Below are 24,671 nucleotides of genomic sequence, written 5' to 3'. Positions count from 1 at the left end.
TCAAATAAAGATCAAAATAATTTTTATTAGGAAAACACTTAAATTCCAAAAGGTCATCGCGTGAAATTTATTCAGATAAATCAGACAATAGGTTATGATCTAGCAAGTTAATGTTTGCTAGCTACTGCTAGCTCATCCACACGGTGAAGCTCCCAGAGATGGACACGATTAAAAGCAAAAAGATATGCTAGCTAGTACCATATCAATCCGAATTAATTCACACTATTTTTGGGGATATGTGGATAATTTCTTGCCATAATCCAGTGAGTGCTGCGATCTTATCTTCCAGTATAAGACCACCACGCTTCCTTCTTCTGATCTTGCATCCATCTAACCCTTTCCAATCAGTTTTTAGGTTCATTATTGATAAATTCTAGAGAATCGTGCTGGCCATAGCTCGTCAGAAGGTGAACCTACAGCGGCTCGCCAACTACACAATTCGTCGGGCGATGTTCAAGAAGCGGCAAAAGAGCCTAATGAAGAAGGCAAGCGAGCTCTCGACGCTATATGGCGTGGATGCATGCGTTGTGATGTATGCTGAAGGCGAGGCGCAACCTATGATGGTGTGGCCATCGGTACCAGAGGCAAGGCGTGTGATCGAGCGCTTCAGGGCCTTGCCGCAGAAGGACCAATACGAGAACACGACTAATCTGGAGGGCTTCCTCAAGCAGCGCATCACCAATCTCCAAGAGAAGGTGGATAAGGCAAAGCATGAGAACGATGAGCTCGAGACAAAGCTCCTCCTCCTCAACAGCCTTGATGGCTGCCTCCCTAGCCTTGTGGGCCTCACGGTCAAGCAGATTACTAGCCTCAACTCGATGGTAGAGGAACGCCTCAAGAAGCTCCGTGGGAATGGTCTCCTGGCGACACCAGTCCCAACCAGTAATCAAGATGTGGCAAGTGCAACAAATATTCAAGATTGAGTCCTGCACTGCATCGGTGGTGGCGATTGTGCGTGTGTGACTATTGATTGTTTTTGTTGCGATTAGTTGTATGCACAAGTGTTTTGGGGAGTTTGAGTTTTTAGGGGCGTGGGATGGCACGTGTCTAGCTAGTCATATTTTAGAATCCATGGGGCGTGGGATGGCACGGACCTAGTCATAAGTCTGAGTCAAAGGAACATGGGATGGCATGTTCCACCTTTATTGCTATTTTTTTCTGAAAATTGGTTAATTTTGTCTGAGTCAAAGGAACATGGGATGGCATGTTCCACCTTTATTGCTATTTTTTTTTCTGAAAATCAGTTAATTTTCATAGCAATTCCAACTAAAGCAACTGAGAGGAAAACTGCCACAGGTTTTCGCTCACGTGTTCTTTCTTATTTTGGATCATAAAATGAAAATAATGTTATTGAACTTGGCACCTGCATTTGGTATTAGAGTCTGGATGCGCCCAAATTTCTGTGGTTTAAGCCAATGCCCATCATTCCTCGGGTTATAGCTATGGAAGGTGACACAGTGCAGCTCAAGTAACCATAGGCTACAACCGATGTCCTCCAATTGCACTACTTACACGTCCAAGGTGAAAACGATCTCGTAGGATATTGAACCAAGATCAAATAAGGACGAGACGTTGTGAGCTCATCTTTTCCATGCACTCTTGAAGGGTATCCTTTTTGCAGGCTCGAAGAAGAAAATTATATGGGATGTCCGGTACAACCTCAAAGCGAGGTATGTCACGGATGATTCTGCCAAGAATGGTAGGTTAATTTACAGATCCTCAAGAGCAACTTAGACACAATGTGGATGAAAGATAGGAGAATATATGAGTATGCTAAAGGGCAAATAAGAATGTCAGTGAAATAAACAAACCAAGGGGCAATGCTGGACATTGTGGCATTGGTCAAGAAGTTGCTTAACCTCATGTTGGACAAGTGTTAACATTCAACTAAGTCGTCATTGGCGTAGAGCAGCTTTGTGATGCCTATAAGGATTATTAGCATGGGGCAATTTCGTTCTTGCCCCTAATTTGATGTCCAATATTGATTTTGCCCCTGTCTTTTAGGGTTTTCGTTTTTGCCCCTATTCTGTTAATTCTTGCTAACTGTAACGCCCCGATTTTCATTCGGGATTAAAAATCAATTAATAATACATTTTCTAGAATTAAAAAAAAAGTTAAATCAATTTAATCAAGTGAATTATTGAGGGAATTAAAAATTTCCTTTAAAAATAATGGCCGAGTGTATTTTCTAATATTCTGTGCCCTAATATACTCTCTGGATTTTTCCGTGAATTTTAGGAGCTCAAGAAGTAAATTTAAAGTCACAAAGTTCATTTAATCAATTATATTAAATAGAAAACCAATTAAAACTCCTTCTAATCTCCTTAGGCCATTTTCGGCCCAAGCCCTCCTTCTCTCCCCGCAGCCTGCACGCCCCCTCCTCCTCTCGGGCCTCTCTCTCTCTCTTCCTCGGCCCGCCCCCTTGCAAAGTCTGCTCGGCGTCCCTCCACCGGCCTCCCCTCTCTCCCTTGGCTGATAGGTGGGACCCGTGTCCCCACCTGTCAGGGCCATCCCCTACCTCTAGCCGGTTGCCATGGTCAAGTCGTGCCCCCACTCCTCCACCGATTACGCGCCACCCCGCCACCCATCTCCACCCCCTGCGCCCGAACCCATCGTGCGACCGCGTCACCCTCCTCCTCTCTCCTCCCCCACTCCCTCCGCGGGAATCGGCGCCGAACCGCCGCCACCACCCCCACGTCACCGCCCTCACTCCGGCCGGAAAATCCACCACTCTCGGCCGTGATCCCTCTCCCCTGCTCCCAAAAAAAGGTACCCCGTGTGCTCTCCTCTCCTTTTTTTTCCCTGTTTTCCCGAGTTCCCCACACCCTCTCCCGAGCTTCCCACGCCGATCCCCATCGCCGCTGCTCTCTGGTGAGCTCCGGCCACCATTTCCCATAGCTAGGGCTGCCGTCGCGCCAATCCACCGCCATCCCCAGCTTCGCCGCCCCGCAGGCAAGCTCGGCCACCACACCGCTCCTCCATTCCATCCCCCTAGCCGCCCTCTCCACTGTGAACCCAAGCTGCCACCACCTCTACCGCCTCCGGCCGCCATTGGGCGCCACTCCTGACCACCCCTCGCTGCGCCACGCCACCAATAGCTTCGCCGTCTCGCACCGCACCTTAGCCATTGCTCCCCCAGACCCAATCACCACCTAAACCCTCCCCTCCCCATCAACGTGAAGCTCTTCTCCTCACTGCCGGCCTTCAGCCGCTTTTGCTCGTCGCCTCGCTCCTCCTCTCCCTCTCCTAACCTTTTCGTCGCCTTCCCTAGGTTGCGGTGTACCCCGGCAACCTCCTCCCAACGCCAGAGCTCGCCGGAATTCTGACATTGCCGTTGCCTCCCCTAGGTGCCGTTGTCGTCTTCCCGTCGCATTCTCACCGTTGCATGAGCTCGGTGAGCACTCCCCTCCCTCTCTCATTCTCCCTTCACCGACCAACTCGAGGCCTGTTCGTGACGCGCCACCGCCGCCGATGGCTGTCCGGCCGGGCCGCTGCCGCTGTGCGCCACCGCCGGTAGGTTGCCTCCCCTTGATCTCAGCCGCGGTCGGTCTGGGCCGTTGGATCGGCCCCGGCCCCCTATCTGGGTTGTCCACGTGGTGGACGTGCGCCCGAGGCCGCGGTGGACTGTGTCCACCGTGCGCCCGTCCTCTTTGCCCGCTAACATGTGGGGCCCATGTGTCGGCGCCGGCCGCCCCTTGCAGACGTCAGCAACTATCTTTTCCTTTGAGAAAATAAATAATAATTACGCAATAATTCGATAATAATTCTAGAAATTAATTTAAATGGCTCAAAATTTCTAAAATTCATATCTAATTAAAACGAACTCCAAATTGGACCATTCAACTTGAAAAATTTATCTAAAATTGAGATCTACATGATTGTTTACTTTTTGTGTACTGTTTTCTTGGTTTTTATTCAGGTTTTTCCTCGTTTTGCGTGCCAACGTGTAGAATCTGTCGTTTCGGAAGTGAGCAGTTGCGAGGAAAAGAGTTTGGAAGATTGTTTGAAGAAGCAAGGCAAGTCACACATTCCCCCTTGAGCATGTTGATCCCAATTTATAAATGTTTTACCGTTTGCAAATAAATATGCATGTTTTGCTAATTAAATTGGATCCGGGTATTACCTATCTGCTCGCTTGTGCCATGTTTACTTGATATCCGTTCTTTGTTAACTTGGGCGATAATTCGACTAGCTCATGTTACTTATGTGACCTAGCTAGAACTATATGCTTAGTCATGCTTAATTACCACTAGCTCAGTCAATGGGATATTTACAGTATTAGACATTTTAGTATCAGAACGAGTTATGTGCTCGAGACATCGACCATGTTTCATTGGCCATAATTACCCAACTAAAATGTGACATAATGGTGGGCTGTGAGTGCATGGTTTTGCTAGTCACACCCATGGCAATTAAGGACCGGTTCGCGGGATGCACTGGAAGACTTATCGCGCTTACCACAAGCGGGAATGGGTAATTGCTTGATCTATAGTATAGCTTTCGTCTAGTTGACGTTCCTAGGCTAGGGTGAGCATGATGGAGTTGGGTCGACCGGGGTCTTCAGTTGATCGGCTTTTGGATTCACCGTGGCATGAGGGGGGCCTGCCCGTTGCCTGCTGGGGGCGAGGGCGAAACCTGAGGTGTGGTGCGATTGGTCAGAGGGGGTTATATGAAGGGTCTTGTCACAATCACTCGACATGGTGACATGTTCACCATGGGCGGATGATGACGCGGTGACATTCCGGTGAATTGTGTCTTGTGGGTACAGTTGTGTACCTCTGGCCAGAGTAGAACTATTCGCATAGGCGTGCCAGCAGTTATGGGCGATTGACCAGATTCACCGTGATTAGTCTCACTCTTAATAAATCGACTGAATGCACTGTAGTTCAGGTGGGATGGTTGGGCCTGTTCAACGTGGTGTAGCGTTGATCAGTGGAGATTTAATGTTACCTTAATTAACCAACTGTTTTAACTGTTTGCTCAATAAAATCCTTTACAACTGCCTTTATGCAAATAGCCACAAACCGTCCTTGAATCCCCTTGCACATCTGCATCATTGGTGTGGCTTGCTAAGTACGGTGGTTGTACTCAGCCTTGCTTTTATTCCCCCTTTTTCAGAAGTGTAGTGCTTCTGAGCTGAAGACGAAGTTAGAGGACCAAGGCTCAGACCCCAGTTGAGTTTTTCTTGTGGAGTGGAGCTGAAGCCCCGCTAGGATTGCCTTTTTCCATTGCTGCTACTTTCGTTCCCATGTGAGGACTAAGTGCCTCTTTTTTAAGTATTTTACGCTTTATTTACGTTTGTAACTATATATTATTTGTCGTTTTGTGTACCCTGGCTGATTCCTGGACAGGGATTTAATATACAAAATAGTCTGGAAATTTGGGCTAAATTTCTGGGCGTGACACTAACGATGTTAAATGTGGGGGTAAAAAGGACAAGTATACCCTTAGATATTTTCTAGTACTTGGCACGCGTGTCCTGTAAAATCTGTAAAATCAAGGTATTGATTTAATCTTACTGATAAACAATTGTCAAAGGTAAGTATTTGTAAAAATACAGTAAATAGTATTTTGTGAGAGGGAACAGGCTTTTCGTGTTTGGACAAGGCAAATCAGATCGGGTAGGTCATGACGGTCAACAATGACGATAAGGACGTACACCGAAAAACTAAGAGATTTATGTTATGTGTTCAATGTTCAAAGTGGGCACAAAAGCTCGAATTTTTGCTGAAAGTTTCTCTTGTTTTTTTGAAAAGAAATTTGAGAATGAATGTTAAAGCAATTTATCTATGTGTAGGGGTTTTTATTTCAACCTATGTACTAGTGAATATGTTGCATTATAAATTGTTCAAATACATAAATCTTTATTGCTGACGATCTTAATTGTAATATATTTGACTCATGTTTATACTCTAATGCATACTTATAGCTAGATGATGAATTTCTCTCTTGTCTTGCAACACATGACCTTGAAATTGTTATAAGTACACTTCAAAGCTCTCGAGTAGAAAAAAATAGAAATAAAAATCTTTTTACTACAAGTGATCATTGTGGAACCATAGCATCTCTACTTTATTGGATATCAATTCTCTCGTTTGCATCCTTGATGAAATCATCATTATCAATGGGGTATAAATATAAAAAAATGTATGCTACTTTAAAAGGGGTGCTTCGATTTTTAAAATCATTGATTTTGTTTTGATAGCAAATATTGTGGAGAGAAAATATTTCTTTTAAAGGCCGGGGGTAGTTTTTCTTTTCACTTTCTTTTTGCCATTTCTGCTTGTTGACACTTCTTTATTTTTATTTTAAAAAATTCCCAATTTATATTTTGGAGATGTTGCCAATATGTTCATCGAAGGATAGATTGTAAAACCAAGGTTTTGATTTGATCTTGGTGATAAACAATTGTCAAAGCTAAGTGTTTACAAATACGGTGAATAGTGTTTTCTAACGGTGAACAGGGTTTTCGTCTCTAGACGAGGCGGATCAGACTAGGAAGGTGATGCCGCTCAGACCGGAGGTGTTTGGGTGGTCTGACCGGGCTGCCCGACGGTCAGACCGGGCAAACTCTAGGTCAGAGTAAGTTTTGGGTTGTTTTATTAGATTTTCTATATTGTTTCATGTTTATGACTTTCTAAATGGTTTCTATATGTATGTGATACTGTTGTGTACTGATGTGGGTCAAGTTGGTGTGAACTTATACTTATCCTAATAGGATTGTCTTTATTATGGGTATATATACCGAGAGAGAGGTAAAGAGATTTGAATGTATCCATGTATGAGACAACAATAAAGTTGTGATAACTCTCCCTATATCCGTGTCCATTCTTCATCTACTGTGTGCTTGTGTATGAGAGATCGTCATCGTCTACTCTGGATCAGCAATAGGCCACTAGTTATTTAATATGTTATCTGCACGAGTTCGCTCATTGCGCTGATTCAGGTAAGCGTTTCTACTTGATCAATCTTGTTCATTTGTTAATCAGATTGATCTATTGTTTTGCATGTACATCGTCAACCGATCCTCCGCCTGCGCTGCGCGAGGCACTGTGACCAGGCGTCCACACGTCTCCCATGCCTGCGAGGCTGCGACCGCTGTGCGCTCATGCATGGAGATGCTGCGCTCGGGTCGCTTGCTCGCAAACTACGTGTGCAAGCCACAAACCGTGGAGGCCGACCACCCCGCAATATCTCCTAACACTGATCTACGTTCCGTGGCCTAACTCAAAATATTATGCAAAAACTCAAAAATTATGCGGAAGACTTTTGGGACATTAGAAGCTACGGGAACCTTATACATTCGCCATTTATATTTCCAACCCTCGAGCAATGGGTTTTACACCAAACAAAAAAGAAATAAGGTTGTATAAGTTAGTTCCGTGTTTCTAAGTAACTAGAAGGTACCCCGTGTGTTGCGGCGGGACGTTGTGCATATAACGAAAAGAGAACGTTTGGTCCATCACAAATAGAAATAGTGCATATGAAAAACATTACTATTATGAAAACATTTCATCATCACATTTTACACATTTCATTAGTCGAATAGATCAAAGTATTTTCCAACAGACCATAATCTTATTATTAGACCGATCATAGAAAAATGAGTTGGTTGAATATGTCAAAGTATTTTTTCCAATAAAGCACAATCTTATTTGATCAGCTATAGAAAAATGAATTCTATTGACTACAAATGTTGAAAATAAGTAAAATACTAACCTTCTAATGTGATCATGAAAGTTGAGTAGTATGTGCTGTGTAGTGTAACGGCCACTGTTCACTGTGCTCTGCTTCAAACTAAGGGCCCCTTTGAATCATAGGAATGAAAAAACGGAGGAATAGGAAAAATATAGGATTCTGACAGGAATGTAAGTGTAAAACAGAGGATTGCAAAACACAAGAAAATCGTTGGAATGACCGTTTGATTGGACCACAGGAAAAATACAGGAATTTGAGGAGAGATAAAGACTCAAAGGATTTTTTTTCCATGAGGTTCTACCTCTTTTTAAAATTCCTCCAAAACTTGTATGGAAAGAGGTATTTCATAGGAATTTCATAGGATTCCATAGGGTTCATTCCTTTGATTCAAAGGGCTTTGTAGGAAAAATTCCTATAGGAATAAAATTCTCTAAAATTCCTATAAATTTCCTTTGAATCCAAGGGGGCCTAAATACGGATCAGTTGCACAATTCTTTCAAGAGTGGTAATATATTATTTGATTGAAATAAATAATATTGTGGTAAGAAATAAGCTAATTTAAGGGGTACAGCCTGGAATTTCTAGAAATCAATGTCACTGAAGAAGAAAATGAATCTCTTCTGAATCATACCATAGCTGAAATATGATTTAAGATAGAAATTAGTGACCAAAATTTACATTCTAATTAGGTGAGAGAATGCAGCATAAGATCCATCAGCAAAAAAGTATATGATCTTCAACTAAAGGGAGGGGGAACCTGATATTAAATCTTGGCTGGCAGACTAGACAAACACCTAGGGCATTTCTTTTTTGCAGTACATGGGAAAAAATGAGTACAGCCAATGAACTCATCCAAAAGACACATGTTTTAATTCGGTGAACCAATAAACTCAATAGGGGAGAATGAGGGAAAAGAAGAATGTACCTGATCCAATTGGGAACAGAAAAAATGGTGCAGGCCAGGATGATAGGAAATTAATTGGCTGGTGTGTGCAATGCAACACCGTCGCTAGAGGATGAATTAGCTGAGGCCGTTTGCGTCCAATAATCCCTAATCAAGATGGAGATTGGCTAATCCAGCTACTTTTTTTTATCAAAAGAACAAATTGGCTAGCGTGCTGGAACAATTAATTAGTTACATAGCAAGGGGGGAATCCGGTATTCATGAGCTACCAGAGTTACATATGGAAACCACCAGATCTGATAATCACCCAGCACGATGGATACCAGTTATATAGACTCATGATACCTGAGATGGGCATTGCACTGGGATTTGAAGGCGTCATCACGGTAGCCATCAAGGAGCAGTTGAGGCATCTATGCCGTTTTCCTGATTTTGCGCGCACGAAGGCTAGGGTCACGAAGACGGAGCAGATCGGCCGAGCGAGGAACCGTCGTGGAGGTAGGGGAATCGGGCGGGGCAGGGGAGGGGAAGGTGGGGAGGCGTGGAGAGGGAGCGCGATGCAGGAGGAGGAGAGGATGCGGCGCAGCGAGCACAATGCGGTGAGGGCCGCGGAGCGCGATGCAGGAGGAGGAGAAAGATGCGGCGCGGTGAGCACGCTGTGGTGGGGCGGCATAGCGTGATGCAAGAGAGGGAGCCGATGCGGTGCGACCGTGAGGGTGGATAAGTCGAACCGTGCAACAGTTGACGTGGAAGCACCAGAAAGCAGAGGATTCCTAATTAATTATAGGGATCACTTGTATAATATGAATACCGGATCCTAATTAATCCGTGTCTTTTGGAGATCGGCTTCTAGAGTTTGAACCATTTAGACTGGAGGGGTAGGTGCTGTCGCCGGCCGCTTCCCCAGTCCATATATGGCACAGGAAAAAAAAACATGCAAATTGAAGTGTCGTAGGAACCATAAGACAATATACAATATTCAGAACAGGGAGAAGAACTGGAGGCTGCAGCCTGCAGGGTCATCGTCGAAGCCGTAATCGATGAAGTGCTACGATTCGTTGGTGGTAGCCACCAGGAATTGGAAGACGGGTACCGTCGCAGATGGCGTCCGGACGCGCCGCGGGATCGATCCAGCCGCTGGTGCTGCTGCTCGGCTGCAGCGACCGCCTGGAACAGGAACGGAAAGACCATCGCCGATGAATTCATCTGGGGCCAAGCCACGCGATCCTTTCGAATTTCGATCCTTAGGAAGTCCACATGGCATTCATATGGGGCGGGGCTGCAGGTAAGGCCGGTTACATACTTACATCCGGTCTCCACCAAATTTTTTTTTCGGTCGCCGACTCCTTTTTAGCATACAACAGTTCATCCCTTCCCTTCATTTGGTAAACAGGTCTCGTCTCAGTCCTCTTTTTAAATCTGGCATATCATCTGAGTGAAGTTTAATAGTAGAGCTCACTACTTATTATAAGTTAATGTTAAAGCTAACTTGTATAATAGGTTAATTATAAGGTTAACTTTATTTTTTTTCTAGAGTAAAATACACCAGCGGTCCTTAAACTTGTCAGGAGGTTTCACTTAGGTCCACGAACTTGCAAAGCGCACATCGAGGTCCCTAAACTTGGTTTATTGTATTATCCTGGTCCAAAGCCGCGTTTGACCGTGGTCTTGCCTACGTGGCATGCCACGTGGACAATGACATGATTTTTTTATTTTTTTCTCCCTTCTTCCTTCTTTTTTCTCTTTTATGAAAAGACGATGACATGGACGATGACATGTACGAGGCATTTTCGTCTTTTCGACAAGGAAGAAAGAGAAAAAAAGAAGGAAGAAAGGAGAAAAATTTTTAAAAAATCCATGTCATCGTCCATGTCATCGTCTTTTCATAAAAGAGAAAAAAGAAGGAAGAAGGGAGAAAAAAATAAAAAAAATCATGTCATTGTCCACGTGGCATGCCACGTAGGCAAGACCATGGTCAAACGCGGTTTTGGACCGGGATGATACAATAAACCAAGTTTAGGGACCTTGATGTGCGCTTTGCAAGTTCGTGGACCTAAGTGAAACCTCCTGACAAGTTTTAGGACCGCCGGTGCATTTTACTCTTTTTTCTATTCTCTCTTTCTTACTCTATGAATTTAATGCATATTTCTTGTAGCTTGGGTGGAACTGGCTCTTGCATGAGAGCCAACACTATCCACTTTTCTTTAACTCTCTCTTCCACATAAGCATATTGCTTGTTTATAGCCTGTTATTATCCTTACTCTAAGAGCAAGGCTAATAATACAACCGACTTGTTAGTTATAAGGTTCTTTGCAGTTTTCTCTTAGCCCACACATATAATAGTCAGTTATTTACAATTAATACATGATTCACTTGTCTCTCTCACAGAATTTTTTGGTTTTTGTGTCCAAGTCTACAGTTAGTCGACTTACGACCTACTATTATACTTGCTCTAAGCTCCTAGCAGACATCAATGCGGCACCCAATCAGCCAAGAGGCAGAGCCAGCGGCATCTCTGATTGAAAGTATGTGCACTTAGTAGATTTTATTTCTCAATTTGTAAATAATCATAGAAGATGCATGATAGATCCTATCCTTCTATTTTCCCTTGTAATGGCAGGCGTAAGATTTTAATCGTTAGATATGATGATGATGATAATTGTGACGTACTGATGTGCTGTATTGAAAATAATATTTTGGACAATATTTGATCACGATATCATCCAGGATGATTTTACATAAATAAATACCTGGAATTTTTTAATCACAAATTAGATATTTTTTATTTTAGGTATATTTGTTGTTGAAGTAGGGGATTAATGGTTTATAATGCATATCTAATAAGAGCATTCTAAAATTTAACTACTAAAAATCTTGGATTGGGACCATTCCAAAATAAATTGGGCCCAAGAATCACCTCCTACTCCAAGAGTGCCCCTAAATTTTGTTTCCAATAACTTTAAAATATGCCACATCATCTCAAGTAGATCTTACTTCGACCGTTTGTGTCTTTCTATTTTTCTGGTAAGAGGGAGATCGGCGCTAGGCTCTGCCAACCAATCACGAACTAGCACTCAGCTATGATGTGCAGCAGGGCGATCTTGCGCATGCCTAGTAGCTGTCGCGGCGGACAGTGAGGGCATCAGCAAGTTTGCGAGGCACGTCCAGGGGGGCAGGTAGGGCACGACCAGGGCTCGTCCATCTTGTGGCAAGGCACGATAAAGTATCACATGAGGTTCCTTGGTAGTCCCGACGGCGCCATGGACAGAAGGCGAGGTCTCGCTTTGGAAGGAGGGGCAGCAACGCCTTGGACGGAAGGGACGCCGCGCACTGGCCGGAGCGGAGGCGAGCTTGTCGATGCCTTTCTGAGTGCTTGCCCCGCGACGAAGGGTCGCCAACACCAAGAGCATTCCGTAGGACGAAACGGCTCACGATTGTCACGAGAGGGGAAGAAAAGGCGCGAGCGGCCAAAACTTCCAATGATTTCATCAATTGGGAATTGCGTGGAGTATGTGGATAAATATTGGAACCATCTTTAGCCATCTCTTGGAGACATAGCTTTAAACTAGATTCGTAAAATTTTTCTTTTGGAACTGGTATTAGGAGCTCTTGGAGATGCTCGAACTAAAAGGAAATATCTAACCTAAAGGTATAATGGTTTTGAGTTCGCCTATAAGGCCCTGGAAAATGTAGAGCCAGCGGCCCTATGTAAAATTTTAAGATTTTCACATAGTTTACACTACTGGAGAAACAATCTTTCGTCGGTTGCCTAAAATCCACAATAGTCCCGGTTCAATAAAAAACCGGGACTAAAAATGTTTTTTAGTCCAGGTTTATAAGTGTAAGGGGAATATATGATCTTTAGTCCCGGTTGATAACACCAACCGGGACTAAAGATGATCTTTACTCCCAGTTCCACCCTGTGTCAGAGGCTGTCAGGTCCCCAGAGATCTTTAGTCCTGATTTGTAATACCAACCGGGACTGAAAATGCTAACTTTAGTCCCGGTTGTTGTTTACAACCGGGACTAAAGCTTATGTAGATCTTTAATCCCGGTTGTTATTACCAACTGGGACTAAAAATCAATATACCGTATATAATCCCTTGCACTTATCCTCAAAAATTTCTATCTCCTATTTCTCCCCCTCTCCCTCACACTCTTATCCATATCCACTCATTCTCTCAACCCCCACTCCTCCCCTCTCCTCCTCCGGCACCCTCCCCTCTCCTCCCCATCCTCCCCTCCGGCGGCGGCCAGCGCGGAGGCTGGTGGCACAGCGTGTGGCCACGGCCGGCGTGGCGGCAGGTGGCGCGGCGGCACGGCGGGGGATGGGAGGCGGCGCACGGTGGGCCACAGGCGGCTACCTCCGGGGAGGCTGTAGGAGCGGCTCTGTGCTTTTTTATTTCTTTCTCTTTTCTTTCTCTTCTCTGTTCTTCTCTGTTCTTTGTGATGAATGCTTGTTGTTGTGAAGATGGTGTAGATATAAAGATGTGTAAAGAATATGGATGATTTTGTTGTTGTAGTTGTGAAGAAGTGTAGCTATGAATTAGTTTTGAAGAATATGGATTTTCTTGTTGATTTTATTCATTTGATGATTTCGGCTTTGTTGTTGATTTTATTCATTCGATCTGTGACATTTAAGTGATATGTAGAAAGCAAAAGAACAATGAAAAAGAAAAAAGGACCAATCGGGATGAAAGGAAAAGAGAAAAAAGAAAAAAAACTTTTTAGAACCGGGACTACATCTGTAGTCCCGTACCAACCAGGACTAAAAATCTATTTATAGTCCCGATTATTTCAACCGGATTATATTCCTAGTCCCGGTTGAAGAACCGAGACTACTGTAGTTATCAACCGGGAGTAAAAACCACTTTACTAGTGTATGACCGTCGTAGTGTTAATCATGCATGTGGTCACTGATGAATGGCATGCTATTCCGTTCCAACTGCCCAAGCTAACCAATGTGTGGACCATATATACGGAAATAAAACGACCAGCCTGCTGAGCGACCGTCAAATGGACTATCACTAATACATAATCTATTTTCGCAGGCGTATTGATCACCCGTTTCGTATTATTTGTTCGCTGTCTCGTACCTTCTTTTTAAAACGGTTGGTCCGTCGGAATTATCAGCGTTTGTCTCTTCCTAATACTCCTATTTTCCTAGACTAATGTATTAAATAAGGTACACCGATCCGGTGACAAACAGATGTTGATTTGGTATAATATGGCACTACGACTTATTTACAATGGGATGAAGTGTCTCGTCTCATCTATGACGGGAATAACTATAGCTCGTCGAAAATGAGACTGTGAGGCGTGGCCCGTAACAGGCAAGAGATAATCCGTAACGGACATTTATATAAACTCGATACACAACACCTCCGACGGGCCCCTTCACATGAAAATCGCAAAATCTAAACTGAAAGCGCTCTCGATTTAGTGTTAAAGAGCGACACACTCATTCGTGAGAGAAGGTTCAGTGCTACTAGTACGTGAGAGAATGTCATATGCTGCTAGCACAGCTACCTGAGAAAAGGTCCAGTTGTTACTGGTGCACACAATGCATGTCTATTTTTTTTCTTTTTATAGATTTTTCTCTCAAATTACTTATCCGATCTACAATCTGATTACACCTTTACGTTCGTTGTAATTAAATCTTTACAACAAGATCTTACATGATTATATTACGATGAAAAAATATTTATATTTATAAATTACTTTTATTATATACGTAAGTTACTTTTATCATATATATAAGTTACTTTTAGATTTGACTAAATTCCTTCTATACATTCATAATGCTGTAAGTTGATTATTTTCATTATTGTTTTTAGTTAATTCTATATTTTGTGGACTTTATAAACCTTCTCTACACTTTACTTGCGAATTTACTCTATATAGTTTCTTATTTCAGCTCACTCACAATATAATTATTTCTACTACAGAGAGTTACTCCTCCCGTTTCATAATGTAAGTCATTTTAGCATTGACCATATTCATATAGATATTAATAAATCTAGATATAGTTCTAAATTAAAGTTACTTTCTTTTTGCTATAAGTTACTTCTATAATATATGTAAATTAATTTTAAGCTTTACTGAATTTACTTTTATATGTTTAAGAAGTAACTTAGTGAAATCTAGAAGTAATTTAGACATATCATAAAAGTAATTTGTGATTTTTCATCAAAATATAATCATGTGAGATTTTGTTGTAAAGATTTAATTGTTACGAACACAACGGTGTATCGGATTATAAATCGGATGAGTAATTTAAGATAAACTTCTCTAAGAAGAAAAAAAATACATAGATATTGAGTGTACTAGTAGCTTTTTTTTTAGAAAGAAAGGTGTCTCTCTTTAGCACTATCCAGCTAACACTCTCAGTATAGTTGCGTCCCATGAAAATACTATAGCACAAATGTGGGCCACCCTCATCAAGGGGATTTTTAAAGTAATAGAAAAAGGAGCCTCCACGTTCGCTCTCACGGACTAGAAATTCTCATATTAATTGAAGAAAAAGAAAAACAAAGTCTATATAGAAATATAATTTAGAAATAATTGAAATTCGGAATTAAAAAATAAGGAATATTAGAAGAGGAGACTAAAGTCCATATAGAAATAAAATTAATTAATAAAAAAATTCAGAATTAAAAATAAGGAATATTAGAAGTAGAGTATAGAGTTCATATAGAAATACAATTAAGAAATAACAGAAAATTGGAATTAAAAATAAGGAATATTAGAAGTAGAGTATAGACTCCATATAGGAATTTAAAAATAACTAAAATTCGTAATAAACATAATAAAATTAAAAGTAGAGTTTAGAGTTCATATAAAAATATAGTTTACAAATTACTAAAATTCAAAATTAAAAACATAGGAAGAAGAGTCTAAAGTCAAAATTAATTTAATTTAGAAGTAACTGAAATTCAAAATTAAAAATTAAAGACTATTGAAATATGAATTTGGAGGCCACATAGAAATACAATTAGAAATAATAAAATTCAGAATTAAAAATAAATAATATTGGAAGAAGAGCCTAGAGTTTATATAGAAATACAATTTACAGATAACGAAAATTCAGAAATAAAAAAAAGAAATATTGAATGACGAGTCTAGAGTCCATATAGGATTATAACTTATAAATAACTAAAATTTGATATTAAAAATAATTAATAACTAACACGAATATAAAATACAATATGAATATTATACATTAGTAATTTTATAAAGTTAGTACAAAATTTAAAATTATGTTGCCATTTTAATATATTTGAATAATACATTAAGAAAACATATATGCTATTATATGAGAAAAAAATATAATGATGCTAGCCGCGCAATCTACGCGGGCCACCATACTAGTTTGGTTGATATGATATATATGTGTACTATAATTTTGATAAAAATATTGTGCAACTAGATATGTATTAGTTATTGTCTTCTGTAGTCCGTTGGAAGTAAATCTAAGAATAAAAAATTTTGAATGTTTTTTTGAAAAAAAAATCACCCGCCGACAAAATGAATAGGCAGTTCCCCGATTGCAAGGCAGAGAAGAGTAAAGGGAGGTTGCGGGCTGGTGGCCCGAGAGGCCCGTGTCGCCTCTGGGGCCGGCGGGGGCGTACGAGACGCGGAAGCTACCGACCGGTTTTTTCCGTATAGAGAAAAAAAATCAAAAAAGTAATCACATCAAGAGAAACAACAAGATCTCACACGCACGGATCTCAAAGCGCTCCAGAACCTACCCCATCTGCCACGATTCGTGTAAGCGGATAATAAAAAACCGAGCGCAGCAGAGCAGAGCAGACACACACGGGTCTTTTGCCTCCGCCACTCTCCCTCCCATCCCTACTCCTCGTCGTTGCGCCTCCCACGCACCTCCATGGCCGGCGGCGTAAGCGACGGCGGCGCGGCCCACGGCGCGTCGGGGAGGCTGGAGAGCATCCTGTCGGACTCGTCGATGCCGCTCGCCCGCCGCGCGTGGGCGGCGACGACCATCGAGCTCGGCCTCCTGACGCGGATTGCGGCGCCGGCGGTGGTGATGTACATGATCAACTACCTCATGTCCATGTCCACGCAGATCTTCTCCGGCCACCTCGGCAACCTCGAGCTCGCCGCCGCCTCCCTCGGCAACAACGGCATCCAGATGTTCGCCTACGGCCTCATGGTACGCCCCATACACCCCCATGTATTTATTCATGGCTATATTTTTCTTCCTCTATCCGTGCTGGGAGATCCTTAAATCCCATCGAGTGTCTCGTCATTTTTTTGGCCATTTTTGGCTTAACCAAAAGAGGCAGAGATGGGTGCAGAGACGCGTGGCGCTCGAATCCTGTTTAGACGACATGAACACTTCATCACGTTCGAACTATTCGATCTTAGGCTGCGTTTGAAGGGCGAAGATTTTCTGGTTTTCGGTATAATTTTCTTGATTAGTGTTTCTTTTGATCGTACAGTTTAGGTGTTTCAAACAAGAACTCTGTGTCTTTTGACCCTTTTTTTTTTCTTTCGATGAAGCCGTTGACCAATTCACCCCACCAATCAATGAGCATCACTGCACTAGTAATGATTTTAAGATGGTCTCCCCAAAGCCACGTGATCCGAGAAAACCCAGAAATCTCTCGTGTGTTTTTTTATTTGTATCGAAGGTTCTACCTCTCTGAATGCCCTGCAAGCTGATGCAATATAGTGGAGCAGAATATATTTCTGCTGTGTGCTTTGTTTCGATCACAAATTCGCAATAGGACTTGGCGAGCTCCCTGGATCGTCTCCTCCCGGCAAAATTTCAGCGAATTCCAGGTTATCAAATTTCAAAATACACGAGTACACGACCAGCAGAGGGTACAGACAGAATTACTGCTTCAACTACCGCTGGTTACATCAGTTCATACCGTCACCTACCCTGCGAAACGCATGGGGTCAAGTCGAGACAAGTTTTATGTAGGATACCTACCTACCACACACGATAGAGCTGTATGTACAACTCCTCATGTTCAAAGACCTCAACAGCGTCGTACTGGCATACTGCCGCAATCACTGATATCAATCAACTCGGTAGGCAAGTGAGCTCGCCCCTGTTTCTTGGCCGGCCGATCGATCTGGGCCCTTGAGACCACGCCTTGGGACGGTTCGGATGACTGGACGCCCGCCGAGTCTTTGGTTAGCTTAGAGGCTCAGGTGTCTGGTCCAACTGTTGCTCCCTTGGCATATATAGCGAGTAATTCCAAGCAGGAAATCCAATTTTCCTGTGGCATATATAGCGAATAGTTGCAAGCAGGAAATCCAGTTTTTCTGTGGCTGTGGGCTGTTGCACGTACACAGGTCGCCACCAGCTTGTGATAATAACCTCACAAATCCAAAAAGGCTCATGTAGCCTTCTCATCGATCATCATATGGTGTTGGCTACTAGCCAACTGCTACCACGCAAGGAATGTGGCGCCAAATTAATACGAGAGGCGTGGACGGGGCCGGCACGCCGACTCTCTATCGTGTTCTCATCCGGAAAATCGTGGTGTTCGGTTTCTAGATTGTTACGCCCAATTTCATTTTTCCGTTGCAGGCCAGCCGCTGATCAAGGGGATTTTTTTTTTTTTGTGAGGCGGCTTCGCAACCCTTGTGGCACCAATAGCGAATTAGAGATAAGATATGATCCGTACAACAAGTCAACCAGTCTAACTACTGCCTCCATTTTTTAAATACTCGTGTCCGTTTTTTTAATATTTATGCTAGCTAGGAGGATAGCTCAACTTTGAATTATGACCACTAATTATTTAAAGGAGTATATACACTTAAAAAATACTATGATATATTATTGGTAAAATTTGCAACAGTACACTCAAAATTTGTATATTTTGTTGGTAGACATCGTAAAAACGTGTTACGTCTGAAAGATACCTAAAAGGACTTTTATTTACTAGAGAGCACTTTCATCTCAATTGGGAAGAGAAATTCTTCAAAGAGACGAGAATATCCCTATCATCAAAAGTTTTTGAGCTGAGACTAGAGTGAAGATAGAATATAATGTATGTTAGTGATATACTTGGGGTGTTAGCAAATTTAGAGTTGCATAATTTTTAAATTTGTACTCGAGCGTTGTGTTTGAAGCACGTGGTTCTAGGGGCATTCTCGTTTTTCTTAAGAATTTATCTCTTCAATTAAGTCGAAAGTGTCATCTAGCAAATTACCATTTTTTAGGATATCTTTCAGCCGTTACACATTTTTCCGATGTCTATCAGCAAATTACACATATTTTGGGTGTCTTGTAGCAAAATTTGCTTATATTATTGAATGTTGTGGCATATGAAATATGACCCTATAACATTTTTCCGTTATAATATAACCATTTAAAGTTATTAGATATTCTAGGGTTCTACAAATATAATGGTTTCTGAGTGCTACTTCCTCTACCTAACTACTCAAGTAATTTGCACCCAATCTTATCCCAACCACCATCTCACAATCAACACTTATTTAGGGACATTGTAAACTTTTCCTTTCATCCAGAATCACTCCAAAATAACCTTTGGTTCCTTGTATCAAAACCAAAACAGCAATAGTCATCTGACAAATACTTTCGGCCTTTTCCTGGGACCTGTATGTTTTGTCATTGACAAGTGATTGGTTCTTTTTTCATTTTTTGCCAAATGTCATTTTACAACCATTTTCTTCATTTATTTTCATTGACGTCAGTTGCCCGTTAGTTGACCTTCATTATCCCCATGCAAAAAAGTCAATTTTACCCTTAGAAGTCAAATATCAACCTAGGGGTACTTTGGGTTGGTTTGGTTTGTGGCCTAAATAGGCCTTACCAAATTTTGTCAGTGCCAAATTTTGGCAAGTTTTGGCATGACTAATTTTGGTAAGGTAAAGTTGTGTTTGGATTGAAGCCAAAATAGTCTAAGTTCACTATTGAAATGGCCAATTTTCTTAGGCATGCCAAAATTTGGCTTCAAACCAAATAGACACTATACACTATACACTATTGAAATTGCCAAATATTAGTAAGCCTAATTTAGGCCTCAAACCAATCCAGCCCTTCATGTTTTCATACTCAAATTTTACATGAGCAACCTGGTGTTGTTTGGTTTGAATATATGACTGCTTTTATTTATCTAAATGTAGTAACAGACTGCTAACTTGATTGACATTATGTTTGATGCCAAATTTGATAATATGGATATTTTGGATGCGAAAATGGAATCAAATATTATCGAATGAAAAATAGATTGAATACGAAAATAAATATTTATTATAATATAAAAACTCCGCAAACTGAGCTTACAATTTTTTTCATAAAAAGATATATCAAAAATTCCAAATTTTAGCAACTAACAATACAGTATAACATCACATATCACTTTGTCCAATTTTCATCTTTTGAGGCAGTAAAAATTCTCTGGAAAAAAATATGAATTCATTTCCGAGAAATTCTCCGGAAAGTTTCCGGCCGATTTCAAATCTCGACAGATAGTGCCCCTACCGTATTCATTTTTGATAAAAAAGAATTATGAATTTGTTTTGGTTTCCAAAAATTTCAAAAAAATTCTGACGATCCTTTCTGTTTCCGAAAACAGGTCTGAAATCTGGAAACTTTCCGAACCGTAGGACTAGCTCATGTGTTGGTCTCACCAATTTTGACATTAACCAGACTAACTTTGGTAACTCTCACCTGTGTTGGTCTGTCTTTCACGCTGCTAATTTTTTGTTTCCATATCCGAGAATGATGTATTCTTGGTTGGCTGGCTATCTGGGAAATGAAGTGAGAACACCTATCCTAATTTTCATGCTAATAACAGGAAGATCTTAATTTTGCATTACTAAAATTCCTTCGCCTCTGCACTCTGTAGCTCGGAATGGGTAGCGCCGTGGAGACGCTGTGCGGGCAGGCGTTCGGTGCACACAAGTACGACATGCTGGGAGTCTACCTGCAGCGCTCCGCCGTGCTCCTGACCATCACCGGCGTCCCGCTCGCGGTCATCTACGGCTTCTCCGAGCCGATCCTCGTCTTCATGGGGCAGTCGCCGGAGATCGCCCGCGCCGCGGCCATCTTCGTCTACGGCCTGATCCCGCAGATCTTCGCGTACGCCATCAACTTCCCCATCCAGAAGTACATGCAGGCGCAGAGCATCGTGCTGCCCAGCGCCTACATCTCCGCCGCCACGCTCGCGCTGCACGTGCTGCTGAGCTGGGTCGTCGTCTACAAGGTCGGCCTCGGCCTGCTCGGCGCCTCGCTGGTGCTCAGCATCAGCTGGTGGGTCATCGTCGCGGCGCAGTTCGCCTACATCGTCACCAGCCCGACGTGCCGGCACACCTGGACGGGCTTCACCTGGCAGGCGTTCGCCGGCCTCTGGGACTTCCTCAAGCTCTCGGCGGCGTCCGCCGTGATGCTCTGCCTCGAGTCGTGGTACTTCCAGGTGCTCGTGCTCATCGCCGGCCTACTCCCGAACCCTGAGCTTGCATTGGATGCCCTATCTGTGTGGTGAGTAAATCTCATCTTATATAGTCCCTCCGTTACTTTAATATAATAGATAACGCCATTAACTTGTGGATACACATTTGACCATCTATCTTATTCAAAAATTCTCTACAAATGCATAAGTTATAAATTATGTTTAAAATACTTCTATTAAAAAAACAACTCACAAATCACAACAAAACAAATGATAATTACATAAATCTTTTGAATAAGACGAACGGCTAAACATGTGTCTAAAATTCGTCAGCGTCATCTATTAAAAAAACGAAGATAGTAATAGTATAATGCTTACTTACGATTAGCTTCACAAGTAATTTAGAATTGGTGATTACTTGCATTGTTTGTCTCTGGTGCAGCATGACGATTTCAGGCTGGGTGTTCATGATCTCAGTAGGATTCAATGCCGCAGCAAGGTAATTTGATTCTTGACCACTCAAATTAACAGTAGTCGGGCAAGCGCAATCTCCTGACTTCTGTTATCTGAACATTTTTCAGTGTGAGAGTGAGCAATGAGCTTGGTGCGGGCAACCCGAAGGCTGCATATTTTTCAGTGTGGGTCGTGACTATCTCCTGTGCGATAATCTCTGCCATCCTTGCGGTTGTGATCCTCTGCCTCCGCAACTACATTAGCTACTTGTTCACGGAGGGAGAAGTTGTGTCAAATGCGGTGGCAGATCTCTGCCCGCTCCTCGCCATCACGCTCATTCTCAATGGAATCCAACCAGTTCTGTCCGGTAAGAATTCAGAACTTGGTCCATTACATCTGACATGGTCACATCTTCACATTATCTTTACTTTGTGCTTATTACATAAATAGGCTTTCTCATGTTTAGTTTAAAAGAATAGTTCCATCCCTATTATACCGCGGGGGGCATTCTTCCTTTCCATGGATTTCAGAAAAAAAAAAAGACCTCTACAGTTTGCAAATAATTCAGTATATGCATAGGGAAATTAGTAAATTCAGTATATGAATTTGTTGGCAGCATGCTGAAATCATAATTTGTTGGCAGCTGTAATAACATTGGCACAATTAATCCAGTATTTGACAAATGGATTATTTTTGGAATTTACACATGTATATTTTTGTAGACAATAGAATTTACACCAGCCTCCACATCCAAGATTTATGCCGCCATTTACACATGTATATTCACACTAAACAAATAACTGGGACTCTGCCATCGTTATCGGTTGTAGCAAAATGTCGAATACTGATTAAATACTAATCCGGCTGTGCAATATATCATCTTTATAATGATGGCAAGCTCGCAACTAATTGTTGCTCATTTGTAAACATCAATTTATACAGGAGTGGCTGTTGGATGTGGATGGCAACAATTTGTAGCTTACGTCAACATTGGCTGCTACTATATCGTCGGTGTTCCCCTTGGTGTTCTTCTTGGGTTCGTCTTCAAGCTTGGTGTAAAGGTATAATATTGATTCTGCTGCACACTTTTTTTTTTGGCATTTCACGCTGGAATTCATTCATTCCATCAGCTAAATTCTGTTCTTTGATTATTGAATCGGATTCATCCTCATAGGGCATCTGGGGTGGGATGCTTGGAGGAACATGCATGCAGACGGCCATTCTTGTCTGGGTCACCTTGAGAACTGATTGGAACAATGAGGTACCCTTCACTGGACCTATGCAGAAAGGAAAACTTTTTTTTTCTGTTTCTTACATTGGTATTAATTAAGAAAATTGAGTTGTGAACTACTCCCTAGTAGAATTTTATAATCCGTATTTCGATTTTAAAAACCCAAACTACATTACTGAAATTACAACTATATTTAGTATATAGAAGTATGCAAATAGTTTATTTCATTAATATAGTTAAAGTCTAATCTTCAAGACGTTTTGAAAATAAATACGCCAAGGTCCCAAGAGTGGAACATCCTCTCTGCAGCCATATCTATCAGCTTTAATTTAACATGGACCTCTTGTGCTGCACATGCATGCCTGCTATAGTGCTATCTCGTGGTTCAGAATCTTAATAGGAGTACATGCCGGTTACTAGAGAGTACTTCCATCATGATATGTTCAATTCAATGACTGTTTATCACTAAACAGTGTACTACTATCCACCGGGTGTGTTCCTCTTTTGTCATAGTATTCAATAGTACAATCATTGGATCTTGATTTAGGCATTTAGCCATATTGTTTATGACCGAGGTGGCTTCACTCAGATATATATTTATTACAAAAGTAGACAACTACCATCTAACTGCATTATATTCTTGCTGTTGCTGTTGTTGTTGTTTCTGTTTTGCTAATTTACAGGTCGAGGAAGCACAGAAAAGGTTGAACAAGTGGGAGGACAAGAAAAAGGAGCCACTTCTTACAGGGATTAGGGACAACAACTAAGTTGATGAATCAAGATTTCTTGTCAGTTCAACTATCCCCCACGTCGCCAGCATTTGCTTTGATATTTTCTACCAGCATGGCGCATGCAGAGGGAAACTGCAGGATCAGGCATATATCCGAGTTGGGAGACCAGTGAAAGATGTGCTTCATTGAGCTCAAATCTGGTTTACAATAACATTAGGTCATGTGGTTTACTTCCTTTTGGGACATCTGGAGATGTGGAACGATGCCTACTGAAACCTCAGAAATTTTGCAGTAGAACTAGAATGGGAGTGGTAAAGTGAACTGTTTTTAGAAATGGATTAAAAACTGGGCCTCTACATCCAAATTGGATGTACAAAGCCAAAAACAGTACAAGAGTACTTAGACTCACTCCTTGCAAAAGGAAACAAGCACCACAAAACACAACTTGAGTGCTTCGACTCACACATCTAACATATAACTAACGAAACAAAACACATCCACTCACAACCACTACACTGGCCAAGGTCACCTGTGATGGGCCCAAACCCTCATCTTTGACGGCTTCGCGCATGATCAGTGATCAGTGGTCACTGGTGAGTCCAGTCACCTTTGACGGGTGGCCGGCCGTCACAGGTGGCACCTATCTCTGACGGGCAAGTTACTAGAAGGCCGTCAGAGGTGTTGGTCTCCGCTAGCCTAGGGCGAGTTAGGACCCGTCACAGGTGACTCATCTCTGACGGCCCTTTAAATAAAGGCCGTCAGAGGTTGTGGTCTCCGTAGTTAGAAGCTGTCACAGGTGATCTACCTGTGACGGCCCCAAAAGTAAAGGCCCGTCACAGGTAGGTCACCTCTGACGGGCCTTACTTGCTAGTCCGTCACAGGTTAGGTTACCTTTGACGGATTTTTGTTCCGACCCGTCACTGATGAGTTAATTCCAGAAAAAAAATAAATGCTAAATATTGGCTAGCCTCAGGATTTGCTAGCCATGCCCTCTGAAACACAGATACATCACAGATATATTCCAGTCACAGATCCATCACAGATACATCACCCCCCCCCCCAATATAACATCACAGATCCATCTCAAACATCACAGATCCCCAACAACACATATATGCAGTTCAAATGCCACAATTTTGCACAGCAAATTCACACCCCTTGAAATCCACAATTTCGGTCGTTGCTCATAGAACCGCATATATACTTACCAAATGGATTAAAGCCATAATGTCATCGACCTCCACAACCTGTCAATAAGG

The 24,671-nt window shown here is 42.1% G+C and overlaps 3 protein-coding genes across 4 annotated transcripts; 2 read left to right on the top strand and 1 right to left on the bottom strand.

Moving 5' to 3' along the window:
• The first annotated feature begins 343 nt into the window (after positions 1–343).
• LOC127765556 (agamous-like MADS-box protein AGL80) lies at positions 344–1,434 on the top strand. The gene has a single exon (XM_052290475.1). The coding sequence runs from the start codon at positions 450–452 to the stop codon at positions 921–923; it is 474 nt and encodes a 157-aa protein (XP_052146435.1). The 5' UTR covers positions 344–449; the 3' UTR covers positions 924–1,434.
• On the bottom strand, positions 1,434–9,322 carry LOC127765555 (uncharacterized). The gene is made up of 3 exons (XM_052290474.1): positions 8,948–9,322; positions 8,624–8,749; positions 1,434–1,687 (listed from the first exon to the last, which is right to left on the bottom strand). The coding sequence occupies exons 1-3, from the start codon at positions 9,273–9,275 to the stop codon at positions 1,581–1,583; spliced, it is 561 nt and encodes a 186-aa protein (XP_052146434.1). The 5' UTR covers positions 9,276–9,322; the 3' UTR covers positions 1,434–1,580.
• A 7,083-nt stretch (positions 9,323–16,405) lies between these two features.
• LOC127766193 (protein DETOXIFICATION 40-like) lies at positions 16,406–23,866 on the top strand. Of its 2 annotated transcripts, none has more exons than XM_052291267.1 (7): positions 16,406–16,775; positions 20,455–21,086; positions 21,440–21,496; positions 21,579–21,817; positions 22,393–22,511; positions 22,625–22,711; positions 23,365–23,866. In XM_052291267.1, exons 1-7 carry the CDS (start codon positions 16,491–16,493, stop codon positions 23,446–23,448), a joined length of 1,503 nt encoding a protein of 500 aa, XP_052147227.1. In that variant the 5' UTR covers positions 16,406–16,490; the 3' UTR covers positions 23,449–23,866. The 2 variants fall into 2 exon arrangements, with proteins under 2 accessions (XP_052147227.1, XP_052147228.1); XM_052291268.1 differs by lacking the exon at positions 16,406–16,775 and adding an exon at positions 20,189–20,366.
• The last annotated feature ends 805 nt before the right edge of the window (positions 23,867–24,671 follow it).

The sequence above is a fragment of the Oryza glaberrima genome, chromosome 3 (assembly GCF_000147395.1).
Source record: "Oryza glaberrima chromosome 3, OglaRS2, whole genome shotgun sequence".
Lineage (NCBI taxonomy): Eukaryota > Viridiplantae > Streptophyta > Magnoliopsida > Poales > Poaceae > Oryza > Oryza glaberrima.
Note: the sequence above shows the minus strand (reverse complement) of the source record. Positions and strands in the feature narration are given on the sequence as shown.

Coding starts and splice junctions, on each gene's coding strand:
- LOC127765556 (XM_052290475.1), top strand. CDS start 450: ATGTTCAAGAAGCGGCAAAAGAGCCTAATGAAGAAGGCAAGCGAGCTC.
- LOC127765555 (XM_052290474.1), bottom strand. CDS start 9,275: ATGCCGCCCCACCACAGCGTGCTCACCGCGCCGCATCTTTCTCCTCCT. Junction 8,750..8,947: donor CAGTGCAATGCCCATCTCAG/GTATCATGAGTC, acceptor CATCTTGATTAG/GGATTATTGGACGCAAACGG. Junction 1,688..8,623: donor TCTGTTCCCAATTGGATCAG/GTACATTCTTCT, acceptor CATTCTTGGCAG/AATCATCCGTGACATACCTC.
- LOC127766193 (XM_052291267.1), top strand. CDS start 16,491: ATGGCCGGCGGCGTAAGCGACGGCGGCGCGGCCCACGGCGCGTCGGGG. Junction 21,818..22,392: donor AATCCAACCAGTTCTGTCCG/GTAAGAATTCAG, acceptor CAATTTATACAG/GAGTGGCTGTTGGATGTGGA. Junction 22,512..22,624: donor TCTTCAAGCTTGGTGTAAAG/GTATAATATTGA, acceptor TCATCCTCATAG/GGCATCTGGGGTGGGATGCT.